The sequence below is a fragment of the Pogonomyrmex barbatus genome, unplaced genomic scaffold, assembly GCF_055798465.1.
Source record: "Pogonomyrmex barbatus isolate J1 unplaced genomic scaffold, ASM5579846v1 scaffold4, whole genome shotgun sequence".
Classification (NCBI taxonomy): Eukaryota; Metazoa; Arthropoda; class Insecta; order Hymenoptera; family Formicidae; genus Pogonomyrmex; species Pogonomyrmex barbatus.
Window position 1 is genome coordinate 11,798,856 of NW_028297138.1, and position 27,954 is coordinate 11,826,809.

General features: G+C 40.7%; 2 protein-coding genes and 1 long non-coding RNA gene across 8 annotated transcripts in view; 2 read left to right on the forward strand and 1 right to left on the reverse strand.

Annotated features, from left to right (window-relative positions):
• LOC105432975 (uncharacterized) overlaps positions 1-15,754 on the forward strand; it is a 296,484-nt gene extending 280,730 nt beyond the window's left edge. The window contains exons 4-5 of the mRNA XM_089081204.1: positions 6,491-6,571; positions 14,824-15,754. Coding sequence (XP_088937330.1) covers positions 6,491-6,549 — 59 coding nt within the window. The 3' untranslated portion in view covers positions 6,550-6,571; positions 14,824-15,754. The remainder of the gene's footprint in view (positions 1-6,490; positions 6,572-14,823) is intronic.
• LOC148935800 (uncharacterized) overlaps positions 1-27,954 on the reverse strand; it is a 259,524-nt gene that overhangs the window by 203,814 nt on the left and 27,756 nt on the right. The window contains exon 3 of one of the 6 annotated variants that reach the window (XR_016140229.1): positions 4,255-4,383. The exons of the other annotated variants lie outside the window; for them this stretch is intronic. This is a non-coding gene — a long non-coding RNA (uncharacterized LOC148935800). The remainder of the gene's footprint in view (positions 1-4,254; positions 4,384-27,954) is intronic. 6 annotated transcript variants of the gene reach the window in all.
• LOC148935801 (uncharacterized) overlaps positions 13,795-27,954 on the forward strand; it is a 30,779-nt gene continuing 16,619 nt past the window's right edge. Inside the window, exons 1-2 of the mRNA XM_089081202.1 lie at positions 13,795-15,080; positions 27,016-27,455. Of these exons, the coding sequence (XP_088937328.1) occupies positions 14,957-15,080; positions 27,016-27,455 (564 nt within the window). The 5' untranslated portion in view covers positions 13,795-14,956. The remainder of the gene's footprint in view (positions 15,081-27,015; positions 27,456-27,954) is intronic.

The window sequence follows — 27,954 nt, forward strand, 5'->3', positions numbered from 1 at the left end:
TCAAAGATTTTTTTGTATACGTGGAATAGCCCTAGTTCGAAACGATTAGTAAAATTTTTATTTTAGAATATATTTTTGGGGGATTTTCGTGAGAAAACAAGAGTAAATGAGCAAAGTAAATTTTGCTTATTAAAAATAATAACAAATATTTAAAAGGAGTAAAAAGGAAAGAAAACCTTTTAAAAATAGAAATTTTTTAATAAAAACTTTTAATAGGTGTGTGTGTGTGTGTGTGTATATATATATATATATATATATATATATATATATATGTATTCGTTTTTTATATAAACAATATGCTGTTTTTTCTGGAAGAAAAATATTTATATTAAATAAATCTAATAGTTATATTAAATAAATCTAATAGATTAAATAAATCTATATAGTTAACAAAATTGAAATATAGATATTATTAATATTTTGAATGTCATATGTTGAGTAAAAAAAAAATATTTTTAAATTAAAAATATTTTAAATTAAATCTAGGATATAGAAATCAGAAAGCACCATGCTGTGAAAAAATAAAAGAGCTACAGGTATAACGGAGCAAACCTGTTGATTCCTGTTTCAACTCACAGGTGTAGAGATCTATAAATTGTGAACATAATACACAGAAACCTCTCAACAAAACGATGTATTCACAAAAGATACAGGTAAAAGTTAAAGAGTTTCTTCCCTGCGAAAATGCTGTTCATCTATTATTAAATTGATATCTGAACGACGATTTTCACAAATCATTATTGCGTTCTAAAAGATTTAAGGACCTTGTAATTGCAAACTACATGTGTTTGTGTGTTTATGTCTAAAATAATTTCCGATTTAGCGCGTTAAGATAATATTTCATCGTGAATTATGCACGCGATTTGATCGGGAGAATTTTAGCCGATGCATTTTAAATTTTAATCAGACGATATCTGGCTTCATCGAGTCTTGATATATACATATATGCATATGTGTGTGTGTGTGTGTGTGTGTGTGTGTGTGTGTGTGTGTGTGTGTGTGTGTGTGTGTGTGTGTGTGTGTGTGTGTGTATGCTAAAAAGTACAATTTCGGAACTGAGTCCTAACGGACCCCGGTAGAAAATAAAAAGTGCAATCTTGTAACGCGTTCCCGAGATGGGAACGGCAATGACGGCAGCAGTGGCAATAAGAATATTAAGACTGGTCTTAAAGAGGTGAAAAAAAAACTCTCACTGTCCGTCTGGTGTCTGTCCGTCTGGCGACTGTCTGGCTACATGTCCATGTGTTTTACTGATGCATTACCGATATTACTAATTGATACATCTATTTGATATTTTTCACATTAATTAACGAAATGATGACAATTCTGCGAGCAAAGTTATCACAAAATTTTAACTTCAAATAAAGAAAGAGAGAGAAAGAGAGAGAGAGAGAGAGAGAGAGAGAGAGAGAGAGAGAGAGAGAGAAATTTTGTTGCTTTCTATAAGTATACAAAGAAATTATAAATTGAAGAAAACATTCGGATTACTGATGACAGATTAATCGTATAGAATTTGAAAACTCTTTTGAAAAATCCTCTGAAGAATAGAGAAAGCAGAAAGTTAAAATGTTTCAAAAAGTAGATCTTCGTAACTGCTACACGGTGTAATATGTTTCATAAGTAAGCTATTGTAAATCGTAAAATCGCTTTTAAGGAAAAATGACTTATGAGAATATCCAGATGTATAGGCCTTTGTATCTTTGACTAGATAATATGCGCGCGTTTAATAAATAGTATACATTTTCTGGCAGGCTGTATAATATATCATAAATGCGTAAGTTTTCATGGCCTTCATTTAAGCGTGATGTTACATATACCATCACTTTCAATACTCTTTATTCTATAGTTTCTGAAAAGAGAGGGATCTCTCTCTCTCTCTCTCTCTTGTGGCCTCCTGTGAAATATACCGAGGAGCATTTGTAATCCGCACCGATGCCGACCGCTGTTGGCGCGTTTATCGAGCAAAAATATCGGCCGTTCCGTGCAACCTCACATCCTGCATGAAAAATCTTCTTTCTCGTTTCCTGGCACATTTCCTCCCGAAACCGTCGCCAATCGCGTCGCGTCTCGCCATTTCGTATGAAATTAACAAGCTCACGCGCTGCACGAAAATGCCGAGTCGGCTGATCCGACTGCGATTAGAAGCGCATTATTACCAAATTATGCAGTGGGCGACGTCCGGTCCGGGAATATCTCTTAATTACAAGTTAAAGCGTCCATCGGACCGCATAGATTAACTGCAAAGGACTAGGGTTAATGACCTCTAGTATTTCTAAGAATGAACCATGTGAATGTGAAAATGCAATTCTGATAGACAGAATACAACAAAGAGACAGAACCGAAAAGGTAGAAAAATAATTAGGTTAGGTAAAAAACTAATAAACTAAATAAACTATGAAAAAGCAGTAATATTTTAGAATTTTCTTATAAAATTCTTTATAGATATTATTACAAAATTATTATTATTATTATTAGTTTATTTAATTAATTTATATAAGTTATTATTTTTTTAATTTTAATCTATTTTTCTTATCATCTACACAATTAATTAAAAAAAAAAAATACTTTCTTCAAAAAGAGGATGCAATTTATATTATCGTATTTGAAGAGAAATTTTTATTATGTGTGGAAGTCCGAAATGTATGAATGTTCTTTAATTTTCTTTCTAAAAAGGAAATTCTATGCTATGAAAATGCTACAATGTACAAAGTAATTTATTAAATAGATTATAAAAAAAGACGCATATCGGGCATACAAATGCCCAGTCCAGAAAGAGTAAACAGTTATGTATGGATGCTTTCTATTTAGCGACACATGTCAACACAAGTATTATTTTGTCTTTGTTTCTCGTTGAATGCCAAGAAAGATAGAATGATATTTGTGTCGATTTGTGTCACTAAATAAAAAATACGCTATAGCTCTTTACATACACACACACACACACACACACACACACACACACACACACACACACACACACACACACACACACACACACACACACACACACACACATATATATGTAAAGCATGATAACCGCAGAGTAAGATAACGAATATTATGGGCATGTCATAAGATGATACGTTAATTATTTTTGCGTATTTAATTTAATTTTATTTTAAATTATATCTATTTCATTATATAGTTCTATATATATATATATATATATATATATATAGTTTTTTCATATTTTTGTTAAATTAAAATTATGACAAAAATTAATATTAACTTCTCATATTTATATACAAAACTCAAATATATACTGGATGTCCGGTATCATCACCTCTTTATAATTGTATCATTTCTCATGAGCAAGTACAGCGGATTATATTGAATAGAAAAATCATATCATTTTGCGATTTTCGTAATAATTAAAGAATTATTATTAATTTATACATGCGAATGAGCGAGCATAGTAGTGTTGAATTGTCCCTGACCATGAGCGCCTAGCAACCACAAATGTTACGTAGTGCTGGATCCCTTCGCGCGAATGCTCGCTCTTTCGCAAACATATATAAATTAACAATTTTTTTTTAATTATTGCGAAAATCGCAAAATAGTATAAGACTTTCTATTCGATATAACCTATTCCATTTGTTCACAAGAGGTGATACGGTTACTATCGGATTAATTAGAATTCTGGTTTGTTATGACGATGGCTCGAATATTATATTTTCAGTATCAACATGCCTACAAATTTATGACCGATGTCATCTTCCGATGTGATCATACGTTTATTTTGTAAACCGCATAATAGATTACAGAAACCGTGTCCCGTAGGTAGGATACCCAAATAATTTACTCGTTCCCATGTCGTGAATTTTTAAAACTCTGGCTCGCACTCGGAATCGGAGCTGCAGGTGATTCGGAGTTGCGGTGCTTTCGTGCAGCGTGCGATTAGAATCCCTCCGACCAATAACCTTGACAGCCAAGTGACGAGAGAGAGAGACAAAGGATTTTCGCTGTTGGAATTTGCGAAGATCGCCCGTTCTCATTTCGTTCTCGATCGCGTGACTGGTAGCACTCATAATGAGGTTACGCGATGCACACACAAACGTGCGGTAAGAACTCGCGGCCGGTGCTGATCGTTAATTCGTTTCTCTGGATGTGAGTCATCAGGTTCATTTCCTCTCAGCGATCACGATGCAAGCGTACACTCGATTCGCTCTAACTTTCAGCGAATTGAGAGGAGTGCGAGAGGTGTGTATAACTCTGGGCCCTAAAAACTGTCGGGTCAACCGGTTGGTCACAAACCTGTTTTATTCGAAAAATCATCTAACGTCTGATTCATCCCGCTTCTGAGTAATCTACTTGATATTTCGCTGAACCTCCCCGCCCCGGTATGCCTTTCGCCTTTGATGAGTCAATAATTGCAGATAATACCTGTACACAAACAAATAATTCCAGATATATATATATATATGTATATAAAGAAGTTCTTTTATCTTTGTAATTTGAAATATTCTGGATATAAATCTTTAGACAAATGTTTGAAGATATCCTAAAATATATCCTAAGATATAATTTTTAAAATGTCTACAATCTTTAAAACTTTACGTCTTAGATATTTTTAAAACTAAAAACGTTCTAAAAGTTTTGTCATTAAAAGGTATCCTAAAAATATCTTTAAGTTTATGGAAAGATGTTTGCAGATGATCATTTTTAGATTTTTTTTAGAAGCTTACTATTTGCTTTGATAAATAGTATTTATAAAAGTATAAGATGTCTTTTAGACATCTTTAAGACATTATAATATTGTCTGGATATCTCTGTTGATTTTGAAAATAGAATTTCTCTAAGAATGGGATAATTTGAAAAAAGAGAAACATTATGATAGAATATCTTTTCACAAATTTTATTCTTTTTAAATAAATAATTTTTTTTCGTAATATTTTTTTCTCTTGTTGAGATAAATGAAAATATTTTAGGTTATAATATTAAATAATTTACCTTGTTTAACTAATTTATATACAGCTAATTTAATTGTTGTTTTTTCTACATTCAAAAAATTGAATCTTCTATAGTTTGATTATATAAACTGCAGAATTAATTAATATATCTTACATACATTAAAAATGTGTATCTTCTTTACTTTCTATTTCTTTAAATATTTTACAATGCATTTTTATTAGCTTAATCATATAATGACGTATTTAATCGAACAGATTTATCTTATGATCTGTTCAATCATAATCTTATCTTATTCACTTCTTGGCATATTGACTTTTTACATTCAAAAACTGCCAAATGGTGTTGATATAAACAATCATTCAATAAATAAAATAACAATAAATAAAATAAAATGTCAACTATATTTGCACTAATAAGGGGGAAAGAAGCACAAAAAAGTTCTTTCTTACTATTACGTCATTTTTTCATGATCTTTTTCCTTCTACTATACTTAGGTTACAAGATCTTCTCGGATCTACGTATATATAGTTCTTAGGACAAAAAAAAGAGGAATGAAAAGGAATAGAGAGAGAGAGAGGAAAAAAATATTCTTTCGAATTTTATTGGTTCGAGGGTGAGACATTTACACCAATCAGAGCAAGAAGCGCTCGAAATCAGGTAGTCCCCTGGGGATTCCTGATTTCCGTGCAAAGGGCTCATAGTCATTTTATCCTTGTTGTTTATCAAATATTAAACAACGACAATGACATTCACAAACCAGTCCAATACCAGTAGTTCTAGCTTCACATCTCAGTGATCATTGGTCGGTTGAAACGAATTGAGCGCAGGCGTAAATCTTCGGGGCGCTCATGCTCTTCCCTCTTCTCCTCGCAAACCCGCATATCCTTTTTAAATCGAGAACTGACAAGATAGTCGCTTAATCGAACAGTTAAGCTTCACGAAGACACATCGAGCCTGATTTGACTAGCACCTGTCAGTTCTTAGAGAGAAATTTGACAAGTATCTCTGCTGTGGTCTTACGTAACATCTGTTAATCGCATTGGTGAGTGAATGATTTAATCTCAGATTTTTCGGAAGTTAATCTCAGATTTATTAGAAATCGATAAGATCGAAGCAAACGAAGGTAACTTATCTCGATTTACATTCAACAACGTGTTAAATCATTGTTTGCAGAAAAACAGATAACCATTTTGAAGTGAGGGCGCGTACGAAAGATAGCAAAGGGTAAAAGAGGCGAGAGAATAAATTCTCTGATTTCCTTGGAAGAGTGTAATTAAAAAAGCCGAACGATGTACATATATAAAAGTCACACACACACACATATATAAAAACCGCAACTTAATCTGTTTTATAGCGCATCGCATTCAAGGTCATTTCTAAGAATCGCATCGTTCTGTCGACTAACGAACAAGGGAAAATTACAAAAATTATTTTAGCATTGTGATTACCTCGTCACGACAGAATAATTAATGCGAGAGATTTTAGATAAGATCGCTCGTCTCGTCGCATTAACATAATTACGATTTAGTATTTTGAAAGCATTAATTTTTATATACGTATCTCTCCGATTTTTGTTCAGAATACTTGCCGATCGTGCCCTTAGTGATTAAAGCAAAACTCAGGTCATCTTTATCGTGAACACCTGGTCGAAGAAAAGCAGGTAAGATTAGGACGTTCTGCGCATATTGGATTTTTCCACCTAGAACCTCTTACCTTTTGTTCCCCTTCAAAAAGTATTTTACGTCGTACATTGGATTATATCGTTGAGTTAGAAGAGAAGTGTAGTAATAAATATAGCGATACAAAGCAACGTTTTATGTCACACGAAAGGGACAAAAATAATATTTATATTAGTGATACGTCATAAATAGACTTAACTGTAGTATGCACTGTAACGACGCAAAAGATGATTATTAATATCCGGGTTATTCCAAGAAATTATCGATGATGATCTTGTCGTGGTGGAAACTATACTCGTCTCTGTTGGATCTTGATGATAGCTGGCGGCAAATACTTATCTTCAAGTGCATATGTGTACCTAGATATTATACCTTCATAGCTGGAAATGTATGTGTCCATGCATCGGTACTTAGTCAATTATTGCTTATTTGTTTGCGCAATCCTTTTGGACGGATTATCTTTACGGATATTTTAGCAACTCGTAATCGCAACGGACGGTTTCCTATCGCTCGTATTTATAAGCGATTTTGTCAATAACAGATTGTAAGACAACATAAATCAAGCTCTGCTGTCGTGCGTAAAATTGAAACAGCATCAGTATCGGGAGAAAAACCAAGATTGTCTCCCGAGACGTTTATTAAACTCGTCTCATCGTGTGCATAAAAAACGTCGCTGGACGATCGAACCGCGATAAAAACAGATTTTGCGCAGAAACTTTGCCCGCGATCGTAACTACGTTCGATATTTATCGTGACGGTTCACGGCTCTGCCGACTCTTAAGGAACCGCAAGAACGCGGCAGACAAGAAACCTTGCGGCTAAAGAGCGATGATTTCGTTACCACATCCGCAAACACCCTCGCGAAGTTCCGGCCTTACGATTCATCATTTGCATCCGATTATCATATCATTCTCTGATACATATAACAGAAAGAGAAAGAGAGCGAGCGAGACAGAGAGAGAGAGAGAGAGAGAGAGAGAGAGAGAGAGAGAGAGAAACTTCACCATAACGACGCAATTTTCTTTATTTCAATATAAATAATTTTTGTCTCCAACATTGTTCATTGTGTTGCCTTTTGCGTACTTTTCTAACATCCGGCGGAAAAAACGATTGTTCGCGGCCATCCCGAAATTGATATCAATGACGAACGTGAGACACATGCGTTTTTTCACTCCCTTGAAAGGTAGCGACACCAATTTGCATCGTCTGGCGAGAATGACTCGATAATTACAGATCGTCGAAGCACGGCGAACGAGAATAATCTCATATAGTCTTCGCGCGATCGTAGTTCGGCCATTGCGAGAAACTAATTCGTCGTGACCCCCTCCCCTTGACACTGGGATTTCACTTATCGTGGAAATCACCGTAATACGTGCGCCAATGTGGGGGGGGGGAGGTTTCGTTACGACTAACGTTTACGGAACGTTTCTCGGTGCGAGGTTCTTTCATTCTGGGCGATTAGCGCGCACGTAGGTGATGGTTTAAAATTACAAAATTGCGAATATTAGTCGTACTGTTGCAGCTGCGCGTCGAATTTGAATACGTATACATACGTCCACGTTACTCTCGTCCACAAACGTACGTATTACGTATATATTTCTACATTTGTTTGAAATGTTGACTCGCGCTTCATTTATCGCGCTCTTTCTCTTTCTTTCCTTCGTTTATCTTTTCTTTTTCTCGAACAGTTATCAGGAAACGTGTGTGGTGTACGATGTACGTGTGATTTCAAATATCTTATTTACCTATATTTATCTATATCTATATGCCATGAAAAGATATGTAATAATTGTAAATGTTTTCAATTATCGCTATGTGATAAGTCAAATTTTGTAGGTCATTTGACGTAAACAATTATTAGTACAACGCGTATCGTGTATGAACGATGATAGAAAAAAAAAAAAGAAAAACACAAATTTTTCGGCTTTAATGTTTTCAGTTTGCTACATTAAAGGTTTAACATTTGTAGAAAATAAGCGCGTGAAATCTGGTTCGATGAACTGCTAAAAGGGTGAATGCACCAATGACCCGATAAAAATGATAAGAAATGCAATTCGTAACATCAGCCCGATAAGTTGAGTCATCTTTCGGTCGGATGATCCCGCGCATTTTTTGCCACGTAGATTTATTTTATGTGAGAAAAGAGAGAGAGAGAGAGAGAGAGAGAGAGAGAGAGAGAGAGAGAGGGGGGAGGAGATAAATACAGATAACTTTTGCGCTTTATTGAATGATTTCACTTGCAGCGATGATAAAAAGAAATACATGATATAAGATGCGGGGTATAAAAATAAGAAGCGTAAATTTTCTCTTGTACGTAACCGCGATAAACAGCTCCGCTCTTGACGGTCACTCATTACAGAGCTCGTTTAATAATGTTGCTCTCGCCGTTAACCTCGTAAACGACGGCAACAGTGCATCCGTACTACGGGGACACGAAACTCGTTCAAACATGTTTGCGGTAGACGCGTGTCGCGCGACGAGAGCGATAACGCTTCTTCCCGCCGCGATAATTGCCTCCATAATTAAGGCGCTTCATTAATCGCTGAAGGCCTTAAACTTTGAACGTTTCTTCTTTCCCGAGGCTGATTCTTATGCTAATCAAATGCTCGGGTCTCGATCGAATGAATCATTTCCCGAATACCTATCTCGCGTGAATTCGAATCTGATAAAAATTACGCAAATTAATATAACGCAATATATCGCAAAAACACTTTCCGAAACGTTCGGAATAAATTTCACTTATGTCACCGATGCGGATCGCACGGTGCCGTAAGCATTAGAGTGCTCTGAGAATGGGAATTAGAGTCAAGCGCTTTTGCATTTCCATCCAGTATCTCTGAATGCTAAATCAGAAGCTTTAAATCATAATGACGGTGGATGGGCATGCTTGTTACCACCATAGATATACGCACAGAATAAGGAGCCTCTGTTGGCGTTAGAATTCCGCGAAAGCCGACAAATGAAGATATAGCGTACTTCGCCTAGTTGCGAGCACGATATATAATTTATATATACGCGGGTGTTATAATCTATTATCGCGGAGTAAGTTCTCACGGAGGTAGATTTCGGTAAAAGCTAACGTGCTTTTAAACGCATAGTTCGCCTTCCTTCCAAATATTCTTTTTTTTTTTTAAAAAGCTCCGTTGAAACTACAGAGAATCTATAGAGAAACTATAGAGAATCGTATTGATTATTTGATAGAATCGTCGATCGCGAATCGTCTTGTCCGGTTTGTGCGAAACAAAGTAACGCAGGTTCCGATGACCATCGTCCGCCCACGCAACCGCGGTGGTCGTTCTAAAAATATACAGCCCGGTTCTTCGTGCGCGTACGATGCTACCGGTTTTAAATCTCGGCCGCTACCGGACGGCGACCGGTGCTGCATTGCGCAGCGCGATGCCCGTCGAAATAAAACGACGACACGGGGTTGCAAAGGGATTAGGATGATAGAGTTGTTTGCCAATCATTCTCAAAACGCTAAAACTGCAAATCGCTAAGGAGGAGATCGTTAATCGAAACGTTAATCGTTAACGTTGCGTAATGAGCAGTGCCCGTGACAATAACTGGCAATAACTGATTATTACGAGAAGCACGAGAACAGTTATTGAGATTTCTATCCGCGATTAATATCGAAATTAGATTTGGCAAAATATGATTGCAACGCCGGATTTTAAGTTATAGAATTGTCCTGACAATCGGACAAGTTTACGTCAGAATCTTAAGATCATGTGTGTGTGTGGTATGTGTGCGCGTGTGTGTGGTGTGTGTGTGGTATGTGTGCGCGTGTGTGTATGTGTGTGACAGAATCTCTATAAATGGAATTAATCGATAACAAAATATAGAGAGTATTAATATGGTCTATCGTACAAAGAGATATGAAATATATCAGATCTTTTTATAGAAAAAGTATAGAAATTTAATCGAAGACTTCATTTTGATTTCATGTGTATGCGTCATCTTCTTCTTTGCGAAGAATAATTTTGTTTGCACACATGATTGAGATTAATTATCAAAAGCTCGATAAGTCACATCTTGTCATAACGTAGCAAATGAAGATTAATTCTGATTTAAATGATATCAAATTCTGTGATTGATTCATAATATATTTAATTTTACTCCATGGGATAATATTATTATTTTTTTGTATATTACAATATTTTTTTCAACCGTATTTTGGCTAGAATTTATATTTGTAATAAGAAAATATAACACTCATATACACTCATATACTTGTTAATATGTGATATGTGATTTCAATCTTATCTATCGAAACATTTTAAAATTCTTAATATTGCACATATTGTGCAATATTTCACTTTTCAGTTTAATTTTTCTTTGCTTTTTTCTTTACTTTTAAATAAAACTCTTTATTTACGCAAAAACTATGAGGCATTAGAATATCCTTCAAAGTTTTCGCAACTAAGTTTAACTTCATTTAAACGAATCGACTTCTCGTACAACGACAGCACAATCAACTCGTCCCTCGCTGAAGTCGCGCCTCTCCGACTTTTACGTACATTGAGACAATTGGCTTCGCAGAAGTGGCGTCTCTCGTAACGAGCAGTTCCTGTAAGACGCGCAATGAAATTCGCGTATCGATCCACCACGAGAAAAGGTCCCAAGGTCCAAGGCATTACTCCTGCGTCATCTCTGCAGGATTCGCTCGAATTTTCGCGCGCGGAATTATCAGCGTGAAGTTCGAGTTTAAGCTCGCGCGCGCGATATCTCTCGCATCGCGATCGACGATTATAAACGACGATTCATCGATATCGACATTACCATTCCAACGTCAAACCACGACCAGGGTGTACATCTCGACGCACGCATTCCGGTTTCCACGGTCTATAGTGGTAATGTCATCTCTCTGTAACGTCATCCCCCGACGCGCCGAGATTCACCTGGCCTTTAACTCCCATATCCCGATATCCAATGACAATGTCTCTCTCTCTCATTGTGCTCCACTCCTAACATTAATCTGTTTCTCCCTCTTTCTCTCTCTCTCTCTCTCTCTCTCTCTCTCTCTCTCTCTCTCTCTCTCCATCTTTCACTTTCTCTCTCCTCGTGTGCACACGTCGAACGCGCGTCGATCGCTCATCGATTCAAGTGGTGCACGCGGTTTCACGTTTTCAAGATTGTTCAACAACGCGCGTTTCTATCGTGCCGACATCGCGTTATGTTATTAACGAGTGGAAATTTGTAGAAGTGAGGTGTGCGCTATTTTTTTCTGTCAGACTCTACTGTCAATTTTGTTCGAATAACGACACTGTGCGTTTCGTGTGCTAAAATGGAATTAAGCAAATGTGAAACGGAAGAAAGCACATAATATACTTGCACTTGTATTTGATCTTTAGACGTGTTAAATATTTCCGAGTTGGATTTTTCGAGCGAGATTTTCGCGTGATTCGTGAAGCTTGCACGTGAACTTTGCATATAATAAAGAGTAATATTAATGGTGATGAACATTAACTTTTTTTTCTTGATTCGCGTTGAATGCGGGATTCCGTTTTTTCACGCCCTCACGCAAGCCAATATGCTCATATTTATTTATGTAATCGCGCTCTCGTGTAGCCGACGTACGCTGCATGCATTGTGAATCAACGCGCGCAATGACAATGTATTGTGTTCCTGTTTCTCCGTTTTCTCGCCCATTCATCGGCTATACAAAAAAAAAAAAAAAGAGGACTCGATCATAGCGATGCCACGAATATCGTTCGCGTCGTCACAAATTATCGGGAAATTAAGCGTGAACTGTAGTTTCGTGTTCGTATTGCTCATCCGTTCCTAATTAATTATAAGCATGTCCGAGCTCATTAACTCGGCGTGTAGTCATTCGAGCGATTAAAGCTGATCTTTGACACTGCAGACCGATATTCATTATCGCCCGAGCGTCTGTTATTATCGCCTATAAACGCACTGCATTTAACAATGTCAACGATGGTATCGCGATAATATTTTTATCGTTAGTACTATAAAGTATAGCTGATGACATTTCGCTGCATGAATCAAGATCATATTTATTTAACGAAATATTGTGCAATATTGAAGAATTTTTTCGTTAATATAAAAAAAAAAGAATAATCGAAAAATCAATCGGACGACTATTAAAATTAAAAGAAGAAACAAGGGAAGATATATATGACTCGCATGAAAAGAACGTTCCTTTTTTTTTTTCAATTTTTCCGGCAGTTTAATTTTAAGCGGTGGCAAGGTAAACGTTTCCGATTTGCGGCTGCAACCCCACCCCCGTGCTGAGCTCGTACTCGGTCGCGTAAACTGCGCAGTTGCGCTCGAGTGTCGTTTTGTCGTGTCATACGCGCCTTTACAGCTTCGAGGTGCACGCTCGTGTGTGTGTGTGTGTGTGTGTGTGTGTGTGTGTGTGTGTGTGTGTGTGTGTGTATGTGTGTGTGTGTATGGTGTGCGTGGCCTCTCACTCTCTCTCTCTCTCTCTCTCTCTCTCTCTCTCTCTCTCTCTCTCTCTCTCTCTCTCTCTCTCTCTCTCTCTCGTCGAGATCTCATTGCTACATGCTACACGCTCCACTGTGTCCCGAAGACTGTGTCGCGCGCGCCAATGGACTGCACTTGCGTCTTCCAAGCGCGGAAACGAGTCTCGCCCTCGCATATCTACTAAAATAAAATATGTATGAAAATTAATGCAGAAAATTAACAAGATGTATTACGCGTTCGAAGAGATGGCGAAAATCACAAAGAAATATATGAAGTGTTTTACGTTTTTGCTAAAAAATTCATGACATCCGAAATTGAGATAAAAAGAAAAAAAAACGAAGTTCTGTATATCTCTCTCTATTTATATATATATATATATATATATATATATATATATATATATATTTTTTTTTAGAAACAAATAATTTTATTAATCACATCTTTTATTGTAATACGTAAAATTTAAAAATAATGTGATATCGATATCTCGATGTTTCTTCGTTACGTTATTCGTTACGCGAATATCGGATACGCCGTGGTGTCTGGCGATTGCAAAAACATGATTGCAGTAAATGTTAGCGTTCAAACGGAGCTCACTCGCGGCTTCGGAGGAGACAATGTATTGTCACGCTCCTCGAGCCGCGTTTCCCCACCCCAAAGTAAATCGCCTACCCTCACCATCGGTTTATTTCCTCGTCACGGGTTGCGCGCGCACGCGCCCCCACCGCTCGACCAATCGGCCGCGCGGGCAAAGCGGAGTGAGGGAAGAGCCGGTTGCCGCCGCGAGGCAGAACGTGCGGATCGAGGGGCTGCGAATGCACAGAATCATTACCACGCCAGACCTCGAAGAGAATAGACGTGTTTCTCGTTTATCCTGAGCTCAGTCGAGAGATCTCGTGTTGCCCCGTGTGTTCTCGTCTTCTCTCATTTCTCGCCGCTCCCTGATATTACGCGCGCCGCACCGCACCGAATACACGCGTGTGATACATCGCGCCAAAGAAGACAGTCTCTGCATGGACAGCAGACGCGTGTCGTCGCGACGTAGAATCCGGTTGTGTCGCAACAATCTCGCCCCCGGAACCCACCACCGCGTGGCGGCTTCGCGCCGAGACTCTCGCGGTCCGCGCGGAATCGTAGGGTGACCACCGACGTCACGCGGTCGACCCTCGAATTTTGTGTTTACTCTGCGAGTGACGTGAAGCAACTTGGTGCAGTCGTCAGCCAGACCGCCACGAGGACGTTGATGAACGCACGCGACCACGCGTACGTTCTCTCCGAAATTGCCTTTCTCTCTTTCTCTCTCGAGAACTCACTTGGGTGCTCCGAACAACAACAGTGCGTCCGAGCGGTCGGTCATCAGCCGCTCAGACGGGACAATTTCTGCGATTCCCTCAACAGAGTTGAGTGATCTTTCTTCTCCTTTTTGTTGTTCGTTTCGAGAGCGAATTCCCCCTGGAGAGAGAGAGAGAGAGACACAGCGTTATATATACCCCAGCACTCTGCAGGGGTTTATTGCGTGCGCGCGCGCGAACCACGTGCAATCCGGAACGATGAACGTTGAGAGCGTGCGCCGATCTGAAATCTGAAGCGCGATCACGTGCAGCGTTCTTGCCACCTTTACCATTCTACGATCTAGAAACGATTGAGATCAGGTAAAGATCCCAGAGCGAGAGGGGGGGGTCTTTTGAAGAAAGTGCACGGGGAGAGAGAGAGAGAGAAAGAGAGAGAGAGAGACGTAGACAGTGTGAACAGTGAACTCAACAACAAACATTGCTTGGTTCGGTTGCAGTGTTCGTCGATCCCGAGCTAGGCGGGAGAGGTGACAAATACGTAGCTTGGACTCGAACAATTCGAGCTGCAACTGCCCGCAGTCGGTCCGATCGCAGAGTTAACAAGCCAGAGAAGAGGAGAGAAGCGACACCATGGCGATACCGTTTTTGCCCACCAACAGCGAAGAGAGGACGGAGGAACAGCTGATGTTCCAGCTGTACGTTACCCTGCACAATGCTCTCCGGAGCAGGAACGCCCACCATCCGTCGCGAAATCGTGAGTTGAATATATTTTTAAGATATGTTTACTCTCGAGCCCGAGCGTACGTCAAGCGTCATTTGCGTCAACAATTCGCTAAGAAAAATGATAGAGAGGAATAAGTGACCGATCTCATCGTCACGTGCGATAAAATCATGGCTGAGCGGACAGCTCCAAGTTAGTAAAACGAAATGGAGACAGGCGGTTGCGTTTAGAAAGATAACGTTCGATGAAGTATGACTTAAACGATCTTGTCTTGAAACGGAACAGAGTAAAGGAATAAAATTGCAACCATGTCCGAAAATACATTCAAATTAATTTACATAATTCCGAAAAGCGTATTGATACGGAATAGGTTTTATCATTACGATAATTGGAAAAATGTAATAAATCGGTAGTATGTTTTGAGGGAGTGCAGTGGCAATCATGAAAAAAAAAAAAAAAATTGCTGCTTTAATGAGAGCGATTACCATGAGGCTAGATATTATGATAAATTATCTCTTCACATGTCGCGATACAATAATGATGAATGGAAATAAAGTGCAGAGTGCACCGTTCCCCTTTTATATATATATGCGTATTATAAAATGGCAAGCAAACATGTGAAAAAAAAACTCGATTATATTTTAGATTGTAAGTAATACAATGAAAATTGTCTAAATAAATTGTCTAAATTGTCAAAAATAAAATAAGATTTTGATTTATTTACAAATAAACAATTTTATAAGTAATTTTACAAGTAATTTTCATAAATAAAAATTGTAATCTCCTTAGTCGTTGTAAGCAATAAAATTATTGCGATTGAATAAACGCAGCGAATTCAATCAAATATCTCGAATCAGAATTGTGAGGAACAACACGTGGTTGTCACAGAAAACAATTCGGAATAGTGTAAGAAATACATAAGAATTTCACACGTAACATTTTCATTCTTGTATTTAGAATAATTAATTAATCTCTTATATATTGCAAATTCAAACAGATTAAAAGAAAAGTATCTGTTAATCTGTGGATTGTGAAAATATTAAGTTGCACTCTGTTTATAAAATTAGCATCAAAAATAATTGAAAGCAACTGATACATTCAGCATATCTTTTTTATTAAATAAATAATTCGAAGACAGCTATTAACCGTCATATTTGCAATTATATTTGAAATTTGAATTGTTATAAGCATCTTATTTGGAAGAAATGATCAAATATTGCGGGATTTTCAAATTTTCGTAAGTATTGCACCATATTGACAATATATTGACAAATAACATCGATCGAGGTCATTGTCCTGTTGTGAGTCACTGTCGAAACATTTCGTTGGTCCAGTCGCGAGATCTAAACACCTTGATTCTCAATTTCGCACGATGCCTCGGGCGTGCGCCTTTGACGTCATTCCAGAGGTGATTAACAAAAACCACAAAATCACTCCGAGCATTCTTCGCGATAGCAATATCCTGTGATCACTTTTTGGCAAATATTTCATCACGTTGAGGAAAAGGTAGTATTATTGCTGTTTTTTTGTCAATTTAGTATTTAAAATATGTATTCGTACTTAGGAGTTAAAACGATTTGCTAAATTTCTATATTTTATCCATGAAATAGAAAATCTGTAATATATTTTATAATTCGATTTTAAACATAAATATTTTAAATATTTTCCCGCGTTATTAATATAAATCTGTTTTTCTCTTTAAAATTTTAACAATATCGATACTATCGACAAAAAATTGCGTATTGATGCGTGACAGTCGCTAAAAATAAATACACTACCGTAAATAACACGTTCCCGCATTGGTAATTCTTGTTTAGAAAAGTCTCTTACGGATCTATTTGATCGTATCGCGACGCGACAAATAGGACGTTTCTCGCGGGATCGCGATGGCTTATATTCGGCGTACAGTAAAATCCAACTTTACGAGAGTGCAGCGAGAAGGAGGGGGGGGGGAGGGAACGGATTGTATGCGAGTAGAACAGATGTAGTGTGGGTGTAAAGCATCGAGCAAAAGAGAGAGAAAGAGAAGGAGAGTATAGCAGACGATGTCCGGCCATGACCCTGCTCCGTTGGTTGTGCCTTCTTTACAGAGAAAAGAGAGAAGACTAAAAGAGCGAGGAGGATCGGCGATGTGTGAAGAGAGGGACAGAGAGAGAGAGAGAGAGAGAGAGAGAGAGAGAGAGAGAGAGAGAGAGAGAGAGGGGCAGAAAGAGAGAGACCACTGGTCAGCCACAGCACACGCAGTAAAACGCGCTATAAAACGCGATGCAACGCAGTCCCGGCCGCGACGAAGTCCGAATCTCGGATGTCGATCGTGCCGGCGCACCTCGCAGAGAGAGTGCGGCTATCAACCGCAAGTGCGTGACATCATCGATTGCTCTCCTCTCTTCCTTTCTTTCTCTCTTTCTCTCTATCTCCCGCTAGTACACGCCACGGTGCTCTGTAAATCAAGTAGAAAATCCACAAGAGCCGGTACTCGATCCTCGGTAAATGATCCTCGATAATGCGCAGAGTGGTTTCGATTTTTTTACCGATATAGAAACATTATATTATAACGTGTGCTTATTATGATATATGTACGTATAGAAAAATCATTGTCGTGTTGATCGATCAATTTGCTAACGATAAACCTTTGATATCGGCTTTTAATTAGTGGAACGGCATCGTAATCGAAGTTTTCATCGGCGGCGAACGTAAGAAAATTTATCTCCTTCATTATTTAACCGCGCTGCGGTTTGACGATTGGATTAAAAAGTCTTTGTAGAGATCGTCACGATAATATAATTTTAGCGTTAAAAGTACCGCTTTCGAGAGAGAGGTGGTGCGCGTGTGGTAACGTTTACCGCACTGTTGTAACACTTCGCGGCTATTCGAATCGCGCCGTTAATGAATATCGTTGGTATAACGAATAATTTATGGAGATTTAATCTTCCGACCGTGATGGATAATGTAATCCGCGGATAAATCCCCCGCTTCGCATTGTATAATATATTTTATTGCATTTTGCTTACCGCGAATAAAGCCGTGCGTCAGGCAGGGCGTAATTACCCGTGCCATGTGCAATAATCAAATCTTCAATCGTAATACATCGTTTTAATGCGAACGCACGGCCGTGTACTCTGCCATTCGTGTAATTTTCATTTACCGTGCGCGGCGTTACAGCAAAATTGCATATTTCATATTTCGTCATTTGATTTTTGAAAATCAAAAATTTTAGTCTGCAACTTTAAAGGTGCCTTTTACAGTTATTTAAAAAAATTTGTCGAAATGAAATCTTATATTCTACTTTACGTTTCTACAATTTGAAAGTTCAAATTTTATCAAATGAAAAAAAATGTATATGCAAGTACATAGTACATTCAAAAAGTAGCATAAAAATCAGTAGTCATCTACGTGAATAATTATTTGATAAATAATCGAGCAATCTGTTGCATCGATAGCGTTACGGATAGATCGACGCGTCGATCCAACACGAGGATTTCTTCGGTCTATCCTGCGCGCGTTTAAATCACACGTTACGATGCTCAGGCCCATTATTTCACGAACGGAAATAGTGCCGGGCCGCGTGCACGTTGCACGGGGGTCAATAACCATAGTTGCCGCGCTTTCGCGAGAGAAGATGCAGAATTGCCGCCGCGCCGAGCACCCGCGTGGTTGCATCAAATCGGGGGTTGTTATTTATAGGAACAGCTGTGGGCAGTGCCGCGCGCGCACCGCGCAGCACAGAGTCTTCTCGTAACATTTGCAGAAAACTTCCCTCACCCGCCCCCTCGTCATCTCGTGTTCGCGCGCTCGCGCGAACAAAACGCCTCGCGCGTACGCGAGAGAGAGAGAGAGAGAGAGAGAGAGAGAGAGAGAGAGAGAGAGAGAGAGAGAGAGAAGTGCGGCAATCGCGATTACGCGCGCGTCCCGAATGTATTTTAAGGCGACTCCTTCGGCCTTTTTCAAAGATAGGATCGATTCGGATAGGGCGCGTACCCTCTAATGAGATGTTTACGCGGAATTTATCAGCGCTCGACTTTGCTCGTCAACTCGTTAACGCAAAGTGCACGAATAATATTTTCGAGACGATGCTGCGCTTTAGCCGCGACTTTAACTTCTCGAACGAGAAGACGATTAATCTCACACTTCCCTCTCTCGCTCCTCTTTCTCACAAGTCGCTCGATAACACGAATCAAATGATCGCAATCGCTCTAATCGGAGGAGTTTGATTTCTCGGTACGAGAAAGATCGGGTGACACTCGTAACGCGATACGCACTTGATATTAAACTTCGTATTATATTTCTCCTTCCCTCTTTCTCTCTATCTCCCTCTTTTTGCTTCGTGTCATCATAACAGCTGCTCGCAATTTTAGAGAGAAGAAAACGCCGATGTTAAACGCCTCTCGTAACTATTTTCAAATCTACTCTCGTTAATAGATTCTAACTTGAATAGAATTAGAACATTACATTACTGTTCGCCGGAAGTCGCTTTCTTGTCTCGCCAAGATAAACCAAGGTAAAAACTTGGACTATGACTTGCTTGATTTATCAAAGATATTCCACTTAGTAGCGGCAGACGGGCGCGATCGATGCCGTCGGGATGAGAACGGTGACTCGAGCCTATAGACCTCATGAAATATTGAAAGGAATTCGTCATTGTAGATTGTCGGGTAGGTGGCCTCCCGCGACCGCCGCCTCCCGCCATTCATACTCGCGAGAGCGACTGCTATTGACGGGATTCTTCAAAAATTCATCGCATCCCTCACTCGGACAGAGGGACTCCAATCTCATTCTGTCCCCTCTTTCCCTCATCGGCGATCCGTTATCTCGTCGCGTATAAACCGCGCTTTATCTCGTCGCAAGGCAGACACTCGAGGGCGCGACGTCGCTTCTTTTTTATCTATTCGTTCATGGAGTTTATCGAATTTTTCTCTCTTTCTCTTCCTTTCTCTCCCGCCCCCCTCGTCCTCTCTCCTCGATCTCCCGCGTTTTTTTCTCTCTGTCGGAGAGACGCCTCGTTAAACGTCAATAAATCAGCGTACGCGCGAAAGGCGTACGTCGAAGAAATACACGATAATAAACGCGTGTTCTAGCGATTTCCGGACGACGAGCAGAAACGGACGTTTAATTAATTGTCGATGCGGTCGTTGGTCGTTACGCAAGCGTCGATGATCGGGATAAAGAAGCGATCATTGGAATGCAGAAGTACGTAATATTGCGATTCGAACTAATCAGAACTGTAATAAAAAATTACGAGCCCGTGTTTCTTTTGCTCTTTGACTGCTAACTATGTATTCATGCGTTTGTATAATGATGTCTAAAGCTATTATTATAATTACATGAGAATAATAGGACTTGAATAGTTCATACCTATGAACTAATAATACAAGCGCAAAGTGTAATATTAAATGAAGAAGATTATAAAACGTATAAATATTTTTCACGAATTTCGATAAATTTTCGTGATATTCAAATAAAATAATATAAAATAAATTTTTTTTTTTTTCATTCGTTGAATTATTTATAGCGAGTGCGCTTGCGACTAATGAGATCGTTGTTCGTACGCAAATGAATATTTATCTGCGGCGTGTGCGTCATTCCGGTTTGTTAATTAGGATTGAGGTAATCAACAGGCTCTTCAGCGAATTTTGGCAATTTCCTAACTACCTGCGGCCATTAATATTCATATCGGACAGAATATCCACTTTGCCACTTCTCGTGCGGTGTAAAGCATTTTTACGGTCCCCTGAAGCCTCGCATTTCTGGTAGACCGGATCAGATAGGAGCACGCGTATCCACCGGCTCATGAAATTCGGCAGATTTTATCTACGAATCTCCTCTTGCGCGCCTGCGGTTGCACCGATGCGTATTATGAATTTATCGCGGTCGGTCATCGGAATTTCATCGAGCGTGAAAGTCAAGTGCACTCGGTGATCCTTCGTGCACGCCGCGGAACGAATCGTTTTCCTCTTTTTTTTTTTTTTTTTTTTTCTTCTTCGTTTACAGGCGCGTACAACAACCTTTTATCTTACATATTTTTTGCCCTCGCTGCTCGCTATCTGTGTCACATCAATTTGGTCACTTGTAAAGTAACATGTGATTCAAAGAGGCGCCGTGTGTACTGTTTTAATTAAAGCCCTTTGCAATTTTTAAAAATATCCCCATACACGCGCGTGGCTCGTTGACGCTATCCCCCGTGTATTTTGATGAAGTGCAGCTAACTGAAGGTTCAGTCCCCAGGGCTCCCAAATACCACGCTGATTAATGCGCCGAGCTCGCTCTCGCACGATCTTCGCGCTCGACGCACTTTGCAAAGTGCGCTCTCTTCGAGAGTCGAAAATAAGCGTTCGCTTGCACGCGGAGGAAGACGTGACGATAAACACACGGTCGCGGTCGTTTGAACTCACTCCCGATGGAGAGCGGTAAAATAATTCTCATAAATTCAACAAATTTACGTTATTCTACACAAATTGCCGAAAATGATAAAAAATAATAAAAAAACAAAAAGAGAGAGGGATGCTTTTATTTGTCATGGCGACTGCATGAAAAATTAATGTCGCGGCGAGACGAGAGGAAGGCCAAAGGGGGACAATTTGTGAGAGACACGAAGCGAATAAATATTACGCTCTTTTATTGCTTTGTCTTTACCTCCATGCATGAACGATGGGCTCGAATCACGCTCCGCGAATTTATCAGACCCGACGGGGGAAGGAGGGGGGGGGGGGGGGAGGATGAAGAACCGTGACGGGGAGCTCGGCTGAGCGGGCGATAAAAGAACGAGACAATCGTGAGGGAGTGCAACGGCGGGATGGGAGGCGGAGGGTACTTTATTTAATTTTCGCGACTCACGAAACGCGTTCTGCGCCGCACGTGTCCCATCCAGAGCTCGGAGAGCGTTCTGTGCCGCAGCTCGTTGCCTCTTCGGCGAATCGCCCTTCGAGGAATCGATTTCCGCTCCGTGCGCGCATTCGCCCGCTATGAAACTCGTCCGATTATTACCGAGGACTCGCGGAATAATGATGGTGGCCGAGGGCGACCGTTGCGCTAATAATTGTGATCCGGTTGCGCCGGGTCGATGCCGAAATTGCGCTCGCCGCGCAAGAAGCTGATTCGGACCGCCGAGAAACGCGTTGAGTGTTTTTCCTGTAGTACTTTCTCGTTTTGTCGAACGCTTAATCTCATCGATAAGCATAGTAAATCAAACGGATATGAGAAAGAACGATTAAAAATGTGACGCGTCAATTTGTTTCTGACTGAATTTATGTTATGTTTATCAAAGGCACGATTCCTATCGAGTGTGATCGAAACGATATTAACGATTAATTGCACGATCCGCGATGTATATTGCTGAAATAATAGCCTGTTCGGGCGTTTATTTTTTTATTGCGGTTTAAGATGGAAAAATATTGCCTAACTTGTCTTGATACGACGATATTGCATAATCATCTTGAATGATCGATAAAACGATTTATGAAAGCACACTGTACCTCAGAATTTTCTATTCGGTCATACTCGAAATATCTCCCGAAATAATTTATCTTAAACCCTATTAATGCTTAGTCACATTTATTTAGTCACACTTATTATTTTAATCGATCTCTGACATTAGCACGGTATCGGTTTTACTATCGCGCACTGCGACGACCGTCAATCACACGATCGACAGAATAATTTAATCTCGAGTGCAATCGCATTGGGCAAGACGATTAGTTATAGAAAATGCATGCCTAATATCACTCGCCTAATATCGTAATCGCGCGCAGCTGACGCAACGTTATTGCGGCACGTGAATTTTTTAGCTTCGATTGCGCGGTATCGCAATAATGGTAATATTGTCAGCGTGCTAAAATCGTCGATAGATAATGACGCTTCTTATTAACAACGCTACAAACGTGACGGCATACGTACGCGCTTGCAGGCTTGTTAGACCGACCTTTTTGTTCGCTTTGCGATCGATCCACGTTGCGCATCGTTACGTGTAACCTTTTGAATGGTGTATACGCGCTTTGAAGAATCCGAAACCGAATATACATTCGCGTTATCCGAGTTGAATACGCGATGAATCGCGGGAAATCCGGGCTTTTGCTCGCTTGAAACGCTTGTGTGTGCACGCGAAAAACGTGCACCTCTGCCTTCGGAAAAGGTGTCGATTTCATTGTTACCTAGCTACGCGCCATTTCTATCGGCGATGAGTCGTATCTTCGCTTTTATCCGAATGAGTTATTCGGAACGATCTTATTTTAGTCTTTCCGATTTCATAATAATAAAATGTATAATCGTGGGATATAAAATTAGATTTAATTCCCAGAATATATCGAGTCAAGTCACAAGGAAATTCAAAGAAATTCTTCGAATGGGAAAATGTCGCGTTTTTTTCTCAACAGAATGCTGATCTGCGTTCCTGATGAATCGATAATCGCGAGACATCGCGAGACGTGCTTATTGACGGCCTTTCCTGAAACGGCGAAATCACGGTCAATCTCCGATAAGTCTCGCGAAACGACGTAATTACAACCCGCGCGTATCTCGGTCGCTCGTAGTTCCATTGTTTCGGAAAAGCGTGCAGAGGAGTGACGCGATAAAAAAAAAAAAGCGCGCCAAGAGGAGTACGGTGTGCCAGCGGTCGAGGTGCATTTTACGCATTCGCGTGCGTGTATGCTGCGCTGTGCAGCTCCAGCGCGGCCTTGAGAGGGGTTCTTTGTGCGGTTCAGCGTTCACTCTGCGACTCGCGCGCGCACGCCGCTAACACACCCACACAGACGAAACTGGCTCACGTCGTTACATACGTACACTGTAACAAGTTGCGTTGCACTTATATATACAAAGGGCGCTCCATGTGACTCACGTGCTCACATATGCTACCGGCAGTCTCTGTCCTTTTCTCTTTGCCTCTCCTCTCCGCTGTTGATCTTTCCTCTTTTCCCTCCCCGTCCTTTTCTATTTATTTCCCTCTCTTTCTCTCTTCTTCTCATTCGTACGCATAGACCCACACACACATACACGCGCGCGCACACACACACACACATATATATATATATATATATATATATCATATTTCTCTCTTTCTACTCGCTGTACTCTTCTCTTTGTCGGTCAACGTCTCTATCCCACTCCACTGTTGGAGTGTGCACATAGCTCGATCCAGATATACATGCCAAAGTGCACACACGAGACCACGAAGAGTGCATGCGGGTGTTGGCCACGTGCGCGCTGCACTTTTTGCTCGCGAGGCAACCTTCGCCTTTTATGCGTCGTGCGCTCGCGCGCGGGGCCACGTTGGAACTTTATACCCTTTTCAGCGATTTGCTACGACGAGCTTTTCGGTACACGCCGTTGAACAAAGGTAATACGAAAACCGCGAGATCACCGTGTGTTTTTCGTAAAGTGAAAATGCCTCATCGTGCTTTTCTTTCTACGATAACGTTGACGGTCGAGCGAATTTTTTCTCTTTTTAAAAACTTTTATAATATTCTCTAAAATTTTAACACTGGACGATTTCTTAAAATACATATATCGATTTATTAACGTTTACTTAATTACTATTAAATTTTACTTTATTATAAAAACGTAATTCAATTATTTTCTAAGCATATTCATACGAGAGATTGATGATACATAATTAATTACTCTTGTAGTTTTTTTCCGGAGATAATTTAATTCTCACAAAGATACAAAGTAACTTGTTTAACCTTCTGCCTTAATCAGTCTTTTCATATTTTTTACATTAGAATATATTTGCCATCTTCTCAATAGATTTATAGTTTTCTAATGTTTGCGTATTAGCTAACAAAGTTCGCCTCTCATTTCAAGACTAACTATCGCCAATTTCTTCTGTGAAACTGTACGCGAAGTCGCGCAATACAAAAACATAAATCTTTCAACGTCGCGAGTTCGGTATAATAATAAATATCGGGCTCGATTATTATAAATCTTTGCAAAGGTTTCCAACGCGCGGGCGTTCTCACGCGGGCCTCGTCGAGTGACATTTGGCTGGAAAAGCAGGTAGAAAGCCAACGGGGCGTCGATGCTGCATCTCTACGACATCGTATATTTTGCAAGCAGTGAAAAGCGCGCGGCTGACCGGCCGCGTATCTCTTTTTCTCCTCTTCTCTCTCAGCCGCGCGACTGCCGCTGTAGCCGCTGCTATAAAACGAAGATTTCGCGACGGCGAGCGGCTTTAATATAGATAGAATATAGGCGATGACGACGATGTGTATGCAGTTGCACAAGTGAAAGAGCCCCGAGCTATTACGGACGTTTACTCGAAATGTCAAGGATGCAACCACGTGTGCACGCGCGGGAAAATGCGCGACGAAGAGAAACGGAGCGAGCGAGCGAGCGAGAGAGAGAGAGAGAGAGAGAGAGAGAGAGAGAGAGAGAGAGAGAAAGAGCGAGATGGAAAAGAGGGAGAAAGAGGGGAGCGCGGAGAGTCGAGACAATGCTGAGAGGCACGGTAGAATTGTTATTTTGTCACGCATGGCTTCGGCCATACGTGTGTGTCCGTGTGGCGCGAAATGAAAAGTGGCCGTGTCTAAATGTTTCTGGAACCCTACGGCACGGTATGTGCCCCTTTCCGCGGGAACGCCGCTTTCACCGCGGTCGGAGATGCGCTTTCAAGGTTGCAATCAGCGGAGTGCAGGAGCGCATTGATATCGCGCGATTTATGTTTCGTAACGACGCGCGACAAGTGTCCTCTCGTTTGCACGTTTGGTTATCTGTAAGAGGCAACAATAACGTCACAGCAACGATTCGCACGCGTTGATACTCGACGCTGATTACGGAATGAAGCGATATCTATAATTTATAATTAACTTCGCTACGTCAAACGGTATTATTTCTTTATTCTCGAACGGCAAAGGACGTCGTGATCGTTTAATAAAATAAAATTGCCGAGTCGATAGCGACGCGATAGCGAAAAAGGAAGACGATGATCTCGATGGCAAATAAGCGACGACATGAGCGCAATGGAATGGAAAACGTGTCTCTCGGTAGCGCGAGACAGCGCGTCAAGACTTTATCGTTGAAAGACTGTTCTACGAAATCGTAGCCGCGCGGCAGATAAAAACGCGCATATACATATCCAGTCGGGAGACAGGCAGTCTGCTGCGACACGTGATAACGCACGTTTTCCAAGCGTAGATACCGACGTATATTTGTCGAGCTCGTAACAGTTGATTCTCCAAGGCCTGACGTCTCTCGATACGATTGTCGTCGGTGTCGTAGTATCGTGATCGGCGAAGAAATATGCACACGCAATAGACGTGATCTTCACGCCAAAGAAACTGTAAACATTGATACGAGCGTAATATCTGTTCTAAATTCATTATCATCTCTTTTTCCCGCGTAAAAAAATATACTCTCTGGTATCGTTCAGCCGATGGATTCGAGCCAGCGAATGTCATAGATATATTTCTTGCGAGGATCCGGACAAAAGTTGCACGTGCGCAAGAGTACTCTCTCCGTAATGTCCGCAAATGTCGGAAACTGCGAGAAGATTGTTGGATCGCCCGTTATAAATTTTAAAGCGATCATTACCCAACAATGTCTTGCTCTTGCCGTATTCGGGCCGCGTTACCCTGCAGCGCGCACTTAGTGGCATTAAACCATTTTATATACGCGAGGTAACCGTATCTCAGTACACTCCGGTCATCGGCGAGTTGCCATTGTGCAACATAATTTGCGTGTACAATCAATTGTCGTTATGAAGCGTGGCGAGCACGAGTGTTATTACCATTTGTTGGCGTACGGTAGTAAAATCGCGATCATCATTAATTCAAATATCACGTGACATTAAATGCGACGGAAAGGACCTTAATTATGACAAACGAATTGTTATGATTTTTTTCTCATTTATATCAATATAATCTCTATCGCCGCAATTGTCTTTATATGTATTAAAAAAAAAAAAAAAAAAAAAAAAAAAAAAAATCCCCTTTGTAAAACGAAGAAAGATCTTAAAAAAAAAGGATCTTTTTCTCTTCCGCAGATCGGGCGCCACGTCGATCCGAGAGTTCCGGGTCTCAGCAACCTCTGGTGATCTGGCTGCAGCCTGGCAATGTCGAGGATTTATCGAACTTGCCGCTGCCGGACCTCGTGCAGTCGGCCATGGACCAGCTACCACCGCCGTCGCCGCAGGTGACGGTTTCCGTTCCCAGCAGCCCGATGAGAGACGCGACCTTCCAGTTTCCTGAGTGCAGCAACGTCAACAGCAACGGTGCACCGTTGCCGAGCCCAAGGCCACGGCCGCGAAGACGTTTCGCCTCGGAGAGCTCCGTCATGGAGACGGGCGCGATCGAGGCGAACAACTGCAACGGTACCACCTGCCGCTGCCACCTCGGCCTGATCCTCAACGAGAGGCAGTCGTGGACGAGCGTGGGTGCCAATCTCAGGAACATCGCCGGTGATTTCCACGCGTGCAGAACCAAGGTCGGTGTTACACGCCAGTCACGCGTCGTTGCTTCGCAACCGAGAAATGCTCCGCAATCCCGCAATTCGATCGAATAGGGGGGGGGGGGAGGGGGAGGAGTGCACATTGCGGATCTCAATATGGAGTGACTCGATATTTTCGCGCTGCCTTTTACACGCGGAAATCCGCAATTTCACAGTCCTCCCCCCCGCGATTCGAGATAACGCATCTAATATAATGCATCTATATTTCGTATCGGAAAGAGGAATAATTAGAATATTGTGTGAACGTGTTTGTATTATAATTTATGAGATTAACTTTTGCATCTTGCACATCGAGTTATCGCCGACGTTATCGTCACTTTTCTCCTCGCGCCGACGACGTCACCTGATGATGGCGTAATACAGAAGCGTTTACGGTGAGAGGAGTACAGGTGTAAAATGCCACGCGTAAAAATTGTACGGCACGCGTTTTGCACGCACGGGAGCCATCGTGTAACTTTTCACTCCGCGCATCGCA